Source organism: Plecotus auritus (genome assembly GCF_963455305.1).
Source record: "Plecotus auritus genome assembly, chromosome: 4".
Taxonomy (NCBI): domain Eukaryota; kingdom Metazoa; phylum Chordata; class Mammalia; order Chiroptera; family Vespertilionidae; genus Plecotus; species Plecotus auritus.
Window position 1 is genome coordinate 121,902,920 of NC_137775.1, and position 10,023 is coordinate 121,912,942.

A 10,023-nucleotide genomic window follows, 5' to 3' on the forward strand; every position below is an offset into this window, starting at 1 on the left:
GGCGCAGCTAAATCTGTCCCTGGCCAGTATGTGCATAATCCCCACTGGTTCTGAGACCTCCATCCACCACTGATGTGACATTCTTTGTGTTCAAATGTCTAGCTGACGTCTGATGCTTAAAACAGCCCATGCCTTCACCCCCGCCGCATTGTCACAGCCTGCATCACCCTCTTAAAAGGCTATCGCAGCCGCTCCCAGCACCAGTTGCTGGCCAGCCTGCCCCTGGCCGCCTCGCCTGCTCCTGGCTGCCTTGCATGCCCGGGTCCTCAAACTCCTTGTGGGTCTGACCAAACAGGGACCATGTCTACCTTCGGCTACAGGAGAGGACTTAGCAAATATGAATCCATCGATGAGGATGAGCTTCTGGCTTCCCTGTCGGCCGAGGAGCTGAAGGAGCTGGAGAGGGAGTTGGAAGACATTGAACCTGACCGCAGCCTTCCGGTGGGGCTCAGACAGAAGAGTCTGACGGAGAAGACCCCCACGGGGAATTTCAGCAGGGAGGCGCTGATGGCCTATTGGGAAAAGGAGTCCCAGAAGCTGCTGGAGAAGGAGCGGCTGGGAGAGTGTGGAAAGGTAGGCTTTCCGGATCTTTCCTTGGCTGCTCCCCGGCCCCCTCCACCCCCACCCCAACCCTAGGCACCTGCTTTCTCTCCCTCTGCAGTCCTCCTCACTTTTCTGTCCTTATAACCTGCTACTGAACACTGTCTCGGGCTGAATAGTCCTGTAACTTCTATAGCCCCCCGAAGGATCCTAATATATACAAAGATTGGCTGGGGTTTTAATAATTGGCTAAAGATGGAATCTTCAAGAAGAAAATAATTCGCAAGTAAGGCATAGGTTTAGATAGTGTGCCAAACACAAGTCTAATTTGAGTTATAAATTGGGGATGTGGCATAGTATCTGTGTCTGAGGTTATATATATATATATATATATATATATATATATATATATATAAATTGCAGTTAAGTAAATTTATTTTCTTCTTTAAAGATAAAAATGGGTGCTCTTGTTGCTTTGACTGTGATGTGGCTACAGTAAAAGGACTTCTTTTACTCCAACACCAAGAAGTGTGGGGTGGCAGGAAATTACATGGAACTGAGAGTCAGGGGACCTTCTTTCTAGTCCCTTCTGTGTCTCTAAGTTGTTGAGCAGATAGTCACTTATGCCGGCTCCTCTTTCCCGGCTGTCCGTTGAGGAACTGGGAGCCAGTGGTTTATTGTCCGCGTGTCAACCAAAACCCCTTTGACATTTGGGTCCGTTGTGGACCTTCTCCTTAAGAAAATGCACGTGTGCGTGTGCACACACACACACTTTTTTACGCAGAATTTCACAAGTGATGACACGCACCCAAAGCCCACCTGAGAGCCCAGGGTAAGCATGCCTGGTAGACGGCTCTCAGATTCCTTCCTAATTTACAGCAGTGATGCTGGGGCCAGAAAACGCACTTCTATCAGTGCGCAGGCCTCTTGCGCTCTTGTTCTCTGCCCTGTAAACGTTTCTTTAAATTTGCCAAATGAATCATGAAAAGGAGTTCAGAAGACTATGGGAAAATGGTAATGGCAAGACGAACGCTGATATAGCCAATTTCCGAATTTCTGGAAGAACATGGGTCAGGAGCGATGGTTTAAAAGCTCCGTGCTTCACTACAATCATCTGAAACCCAAATGGCCTGGAGCTCATGGTAAGACTTCCAGAGGACTAATCCAGGCGCTGTTAGATGATCTTGGTGATAGGGTGTGTGGGCCACATTTGTAGCAAGATATGTGTGAGCTTTGCCCATGTCAATCATCGCGGGAAGGGTCACTGGGATCGGGCCAGTGTCTGCCAAGGCCACGCTGGCCGCCTGCACGCAAGGGCTGGAGGGGGAGGTGATAAGAAGGACACACATGACAGGCCAGGATTTAAGGTCAATTCCTCCACAGCCGTGCTATTTAGAGGTCTTTTTTTTTTCCTGATGTGGGAATGTGCATTAAAATATATAAAATAGGACATGTTCATGACAGCTATGAAAGAAATTCCTTCATAAAAAGATTAAAGGTGACCCAGAAGATGCAGGACGGACAGCCATTGCAGCAATAACCCAGCAAAGGCATTTTAATGCCATCATGTCTTTAGATTGGTGGGAAACAGAGGGCAAAGCCTGCTGTCAGCGGTGGGTGGAACCCACCTGATCCCGCCAAAGGGTTGGCTGATCCCTGCTCGTGGCTTATCGAGTTAATTAGAGAGGCTGCCGTGTTGATGAACTTTGACTCCTTTCTGGCTAATTTTTCTCTCACTACACTTTCCTCGCCCGCCAGCTGTCTCTGCAGTCACACGGAGTGCTGGGCAGAAGCTTGCTAATGGAGAGTGTAAATCCATTCCAGCCACAGGGAAAAGCTCAAAGCAGACGGTGGGTAGGTGGGTGGGCGGGTCAGGAGCCACAGCATAAGTGAGGAGCACACAGCACAGACCATGAGGAGGAGATGGGGGTCTTTGTAGCTATTGGCTCTATAAAAGCTCATGAAAACCATGTTCAACTTCTGTTGAATGACAGTCTCTGCCACCGCCCCCCGCCCCCCCCCCACCGGCCCTCGGGTTCACACAAAGCTATGCAACACTAAATAGCTCCATGGGCCTTGGAGACCAAGGCTCTAACTCCCCTAGCTTGAGTACATTCACATCATTTCATTGAGTTACCTCCCGCACACAAGAACTCAGACTAAGAGAGGTTAAGAAATGCATTTGAGATCAACACTTTAAAAGCAAGCTGACATTCAAACCAAGTTCTAGTGGCACAAAGACCACGATTCCCAAAACGTGGGTGCCCGACCTGTAACGTCATCTGGGAACTTCTCAGAGCAGCTAATTCTACGCTCCATCCGACCTGCTGAACAAGGGACTCTGGGAGTGGGGCCCAGCAGTCTGTGCTTTCACAAGCCCTGCGTGTGACTATGACACACACCACAGTTGGAGAACCACTAAACTATACTGGAGTTGCTTTCAGACCCCCCGCTCCCCCTGCAGAGGCAACTTGTCTAAAGTCAACCGGCTCTTTACAGGTTGACCCAGAACCAGAACTGAAAACCAAGCCTCTTGCCTCCTTGTTCATGTAACGATGCCAGGAAGGCGATTGGGAGAAACGGTACCCATCACTGCCTCACTGCATCCCCATCGTGCAACCCCCATTCCCACAGGAGCAGGGGCAACTCCAGAGCAGTGGCAGAGAGGAGATCTGGACTCATTTAGAAAGCAGGCAGATTGTTTTTTGCATTCTCCTACCTCCCCTCTCTTGACACCTTTCTCCCTTTTGCTGTTCTTCTTCTAGATGCTCCCCTCCCCCGCCCCCCGTGGTGACCAACCACGTCCACTTGCCTGGGACTAGCCAGATTTTAGAACCCAAAACCCAGCTTCCTATGATAGTTTTCAAACCCCAAGAACCATGCCAGTTGGTCACCTTACCCCCCTCCAGCTTTGTCAGTACTTTTCTCCTAGGCATAGTCCTGACTCAGGCCATTAGCCCATGTCATTGTACATCCACTCAGTAAGCAAATATTGATTGAGCCCCTGCTACATGCTCAGCCAGGTGAACAAAACAGACATGATCGCTGTCCTCACCCTGCTAACAGCCTTTGGGGGAAAATGACAAACAACTTATTAAAATAGGCACTTTTTAGGGGGAAGTACAACGTTGTGGGAATGCATCGCCAGGATGATTTCAGGGGGTGTCAAAGAAGGCTTTCTGGAAGAAAGTACATTTTGAGGGGACAACATCTCTTGCAGATAAAGCCTAAAGTTCTTTAAAAACCAAAGTGGATAAAAATGTAAGGGTGGCATTCAAGGCACCATACCTTGAATTTTGAGAAAGGCTCCTTTCCTGCAAATATGGAAGCAGCTAAACACACACACACACACACACACACACACACACACACACATCCCTCTCCCTCCTGATCTTGAAGAAGAGAGTAAATTAAGACTGGACAAGCCATCCCAGGAGGCTGACCCCTTCCCCAGGCCATCACTTGGTGCCTGCCACTCCAAACAAGTGGATAACTGGAGGCTATTTTGTGATAGCAACTGAGCAAACAAACTTGGAGACAAACACAGTGTTATCCAAGGCTCATTCCACAGGCCTCAGACAGTAGGAGCCCTCAGGGTAAAAAAAAAAAAAAAAGTTGCCAGTGTAGAGGGAAGGACCAAAGCTTTGGGGACAGGGGCGGGACATGGGAAAACTGAACTCTGTCAGCAATTTCCTTTTTTTTTTTTTTTTTAAATCAGAAAAGGTAGCAAGAAAAAGAAAGGAGTCAGTTGGACTTTTTAATAGAGTCTTGTAAACAGGAAAGACAAAGTGAAGTTGTGTTTGCCTGAAGGTCTTTCATAATTGAAACCTGGTAAATAATTGAAGACCATGGGCTAAGGCAATGGCTTGCTTCGAGATTTTCTACTGTTCTCCACGGTTCCTCGTTACACGTTACACGTAGAGTCTAGTTTCTGTGGTCCGTCTCATTTAACCCTGCACTAGCCTGAGATTTCCAGGTGATTTGCTGAAAAGGGTGACCTTAGTGTTTTTCTTCACAGAGCCAAGCGTTGACCTGCTGCCCTGACAGCAGCCCTGCTCCCTGGGCTTCTTGCCCCAGAGCAGGGGCAGGGCCAGCAGCAGCTCACGGGTGTGGGGTCTCTGGGCACCTGTGCCAGGCTCTGCCCCCGAGGAAGATAAATGCTGGAGAAGCACATGACACCTCTGTCTCCACCGAGACAGGCCGGGCCGACAGCACCTGGCTCCTGTCACATCTGCTTACAGGAGACCAAGTTTATGAAAAGTCTTGAACATTAAGAGAAGAAATCCATTAACATGTTGTGTCTTCGTGTTGCCATGTGTTTCTTTGGGATGGAGAAATAAGCATGGACAAAGGGGTGAAGGCTGATTCCAGAAGGGAGGGGTGAATTTTCTAAAAACTGTACGTAGGCTAGGTGTCAAGTAGTTCAGAGTAGGTAGTTAAGAGAATACAAAATTTATCACGGGTCTTCCAAAGCCGAAGTTCCAACTTATTTTTCAAAGTGGCAACATGATAGTAAATTTTAATTCAACAAATTGCGTTCTGAATGCTTATTCTGCAGAAAACACAAGAAATGTTTGTAGAAAAGCTGTTGAAAGTTATGCAATTAAATGTTAACCTTGGTCACCAAGGAGATTAAATTTTCTTCTTATATATTTTTGTGTTACTTGCCATGTGTTGCTTTTTCTTTTTTCTTTATTTATTGAGATATAATTGACATATAACAATGTATTTGTTTTATTTGTACAACATAATAGTAAAACCTTGATATCATGGACTAATTTGGTAAAGTAGATTTTCCAAATACATATGTTTAAAAATTGACAAATTAGTTAACCTGTTTTTACTTATGTAGACAATTAAAATTAAGTGTGTATGAAAAGTTTACTTTCACAGAAAAGTTTTCTATATGCATTACTGTCACTTTAAATGTATACTAAATAGGTCTAGTAAATGCGTGCATTCACCAGTCACCACGAGTAAACAAGTGCACACGGCTGGGGTGTGGCTTAGCGCAGATGGAACATGGGCCTGCACGTGTTAAAACTGCTGCAGAAAGTCATGCCACACGACAACAGAACCAATGACAGTGCGTGGTGCGGTGTGATCACGTGCTAATCACTTGGTAAACATTGTTTACGAACAGTGCCTCTTGGATTTAAATATGTAGACTATGGTTGTAGATATGTAATATTTATTTGGGGACAGGGGAGGGACATGGGCAGCAGTTGGGGAAATCAAGACAGTGTTTTTTTCCCAACATATGGGCTATTCGCTAAAATGTGTTTAAAATAACAGTGGATTAATGACAAAAAAAATAACCTGTGGATTTAAAGATCAGCAAATCTTGGTTATACGTAAGCATTTTAAAATTAAAGGTGTTCATTTTCACATAGACAAACAGATGGAAAATTTTGTCTACTGAACCCAAGCGCAACAAGGTGTGCAAAATCGAGGGTATTGCAAAACCATGTTACTTTTGTAAATTGAAAAAGTGTGCTCAGCAATGACAGACTTAATGATGGTGCCGTGCTCTTTAGGTTGCGGAAGAAGACAAAGAGGAGAGTGAGGAAGAGCTGATTTTTACTGAAAGTAACAGTGAGGTGTCGGAGGAGGTGTACACCGAAGAGGAGGAGGCAGAGGAGGAGGAGGAGGAAGAGGAAGAAGAGGAGGAGGAAGAGGAGGACGACAGCCATGAGGAGGAGAGCGCAGTTGAAGATGAGAAAGCTATCAACGGAACTGTAAATTACGATAGTGTCAATCCTGACGATGCTAGGCCAAAGACATTTAAAAGTCAATTAGAAAACATAAATTTGACCAACGGCCACAGTGGGAAGCACACGGAGTCGTCGGCCGCCATCCACCCCAGCGGAAACCCCACGGTGATCGAGGAGGCCTTAGCGAAGATTAGAAACAACGACCCCGACACCCCCGAGGTCAACCTGAACAACATCGAGAACATCACGTCGCAGACCCTCGCCCGCTTCGCCGAGGCCCTCAAGGGCAACACGGTGGTGAGGACCTTCAGCCTGGCCAACACGCACGCGGACGACAGCGCGGCCGCGGCCATCGCGGAGATGCTCAAGGTCAACCAGCACATCACCAGCGTCAACATCGAGTCCAACTTCGTCACGGGCAAGGGCATCCTGGCCATCATGAGGGCCCTGCAGCACAACACGGTGCTCACGGAGCTGCGCTTCCACAACCAGCGGCACATCATGGGCAGCCAGGTGGAGATGGAGATCGTGAAGCTGCTCAAGGAGAACACCACGCTGCTGCGGCTGGGCTACCACTTCGAGCTCCCGGGGCCGCGGATGAGCATGACCAGCCTCTTGACGCGGAACATGGACAAGCAGAGGCAGAAGCGGATGCAGGAGCAGAAGCAGCAGGAAGGGTCTGACGGAGGGTCCCATCTCAGGACCGCGGTCTGGCAGAGAGGAACGCCTGGCTCTTCGCCTTATGCATCTCCCAGGCAGTCTCCCTGGTCATCCCCCAAACTCCCCAAGAAAGTCCAAACCGTGAGAAGCCGCCCCCCGTCTCCTGTGGCCCCGCCGCCGCCCCCTCCGCCGCCGCCGCCTCCCCCTCCGCACAGGCTGCCACCCCCGCCTCCGCCTCCGCCTCCTCCGCTTCCAGAGAAAAAGCTCATCACTCGAAACATCGCCGAGGTCATCAAACAACAGGAGAGTGCCCAGCGGGCTTTGCAAAATGGACAGAAAAAGAAAAAAGGGAAAAAGGTTAAGAAACAGCCGAAAAATGTCCTAAAGGAAATAAAAAATTCCTTGAGGTCAGTGCAGGAGAGGAAAACAGAAGACAGTTACCGACCTTCTACCCCACAGAGATCTGCCCATGACAGCCTCATGGAGGCGATTCGGGGGAGCAGCCTAAGACAGCTAAGGCGGGTAAGTACCCCAAGGAGACCCTGGGGCGCAGGCCCCGTTGCACAATGGCACCCAAGTCGCCTCCCAAAATACTTATTACTATTTTAATAAGCGAGAGCAAGCCTACCAAGTTTGTAACATCAAGAGCAGGTCGCTGGTGAGCGGATTTCCATTTGCAAGATGTGCCTGGTCCTTTAAGGTTTTTTAAGGGCCAGCCCCATGTAAAGATGCCCCAACACATAAAAATACTGATTCCCTTAATTTAAAAAAAAAATCAGGAAGTATAATCTGCGTTCCAAAAAAGATCCACTTGTCAAAAATGTTACCGAAGGGTTGCAAGTGGTTTCAAACCTAATTTGTAATATACAATTGTAATGCCAGGTAGCAAAATCCAATCCATAGCTGCGTTCCTCTCAGAGAATCCTGCTGGAGACATACCTTAGAGATATTTTCCCTTCCTCATTTGTGTTATTCTTATTGAAAGAAAATCCCCTATTTTTGTAGGTGGAAGTTCCAGATGCTCTGCGATAAAAACACAATCTTGAGAAGAGGATGCAGAATTTTTCATTGGCATGAAGTAAAATGCATTGGGAGATGTTTCTAAAATACCTTCTTCAACTGGAAATGTCCTCTGACTTTAAAAAGAGCCTCAGCCATGAAGTCCAAAGAGAATCTTAAGAAACAGTCCACATGTTTCTACTGTAAATATGAAAATAAACGTCTTTTTTAATGTCATGAGATTTGTATTGGCAGAAAGCAGTTTGTTTAAAGATGCTTCATAGCTTTGAGCTGTTGAGTTAATGAAATGTGCTGTTATTTTTGTAATCCCAATAAATTTGGATTGAAGTTTTGTGTTTTTTTTTTTAAAAACAAACTAATATTCTTTTGTGAGTTGATACATTTTCAGGTGTGTATGTAACATTGTTAAATATTAAAAATATTACATTATCACCCAAAAAGGGTTTTGGTCCTTAGCATTTGTTTTTCTTTGTCTTTTCCAAGAAAAACGTGATCAGAGTTCTTCCTAAAGGTCTGGAATCAAAAACTCTCTTTAAAGTCATCTTGGTAGTGAGATAAAAACTCAGGAAAAGACCCCAAAGTGGACATTATCATCCTGGAGGCATTGATATGAGATCCAGGATGTCTACTGACACCCCCACATTCTCATAAGATTTACAGGCCAATTTAATCATTAAAATCAACTCTTTCTGGAAGAAGAAAAAGGGAAAGTTAGAAAGTCTTGGTAAACAGAATACAGATGCCAGGGGAATGCAGGGAAGACAGGCCCCATGAATTTGGAGCTATCTGGTGGCTGATGCTAAAGATTCCTCTTTTGAGTGCTCCTTGGATGAGCCCTAGTCCAGTGGGCCTCGGCCTTTCGTGTCCTACACACAAAGTGGCGGTGTCAACATCCACGACACACATCCAGGGACAAGGACACGTGTATCTGTAATCACAGAGTGTCACCACCCCATCCCCTCGCACTCAAGAAAGATCTCAATTCAAATAAGAAAGACTTCTCCACTCCAATTTACGAAAGCTACAAATCTCTTTTAACGTCCCTTGTAATAACTATGATTAGTAATGTTTCCTCCGTTTCCTGCAGAGTAGAACAGTGGTCTTGGGTCACCTGTTCAACGATTGTTTGCTCTATATACAAAGCTTTGGATTACCTTCAATCAAAATTACCTTCAATTTTCGATAGAAAAATCTCCAATAGTTCTTGGGTCTGTGTCTTTTAGTCTATGTCTCTTGTTCTGCCATTCTCTTACTCAGTAAGAACAACTGATTATTTTTCTTAAGGGGGTAGCTCAGTGTCCGGACACGGTGTGGGGAGTGACTGGCATTTTCTGAACTATCTAAGTTGTCTCATGAACTTTTCACAGCAACATTAAAAGATGCCATCCCGTTTTACAGATGAGGAAGCCCAGGCTCGGAGAGGGGGAGGTTGCATGAGAAACTGGCTATCTGTCAGAGCTCGGCCCACACTCCCCTGCACCTCTGCTCAAACCTCCCAAAAGTTCCCCATTCAGTTTTCCTTGGTAGAGACTTCACTTTTTTTTACCTCTTTTCATTGGTGTTCACAATCATGCCCGCTATTGCTGTTCAAAGAAATAAAAGCTAACAGGTAGGTTTTAAAAGGTGTGTGCGTGCCGAAACCGGTTTGGCTCAGTGGGTAGAGCATCGGCTTGCGGACTGAAAGGTCCCAGGTTCGATTCCGGTCAAGGGCACGTAACTTGGTTGCGGGCACAACCCCAGTAAGGGGTGTGCAGGAGGCAGCTGATCGATGTTTCTCTCTCATCGATGTTTCTAACTCTCTATCCCTTTCCCTTCCTCTCTGTATAAAATCAATAAAATATATTTAAAAAAAAAAAAAAAGGTGTGTGCGTGCGTGTCTGTGTGTGTGTGTGCGCACGCATGCGTGCGTGCATGTGTGTCTGTGTGTGCATGCGTGTCTCTGTGTGTGTGTGTGCGCGTGCGTGTGTGTGTGTGTGTGTGTGTGTGTGTGTTTGAGAGAGAGAGAGTTTAGAACAGGAAACCAAGGCAGACCTTCCTTTTTCCCCTGACCCTTTTGTGTACATGAGGACGAGGCCCTTCTAAAGGGGAA

General features: G+C 46.6%; 1 protein-coding gene across 1 annotated transcript; it reads left to right on the forward strand.

The window, feature by feature from the left end:
- The first annotated feature begins 153 nt into the window (after window positions 1–153).
- LMOD2 (leiomodin 2) lies at window positions 154–9,779 on the forward strand. Its single transcript, XM_080663408.1, has 3 exons — window positions 154–573; window positions 6,078–7,436; window positions 7,920–9,779. Exons 1-3 carry the CDS (start codon window positions 301–303, stop codon window positions 7,944–7,946), a joined length of 1,659 nt encoding a protein of 552 aa, XP_080519534.1. The 5' UTR covers window positions 154–300; the 3' UTR covers window positions 7,947–9,779.
- The last annotated feature ends 244 nt before the right edge of the window (window positions 9,780–10,023 follow it).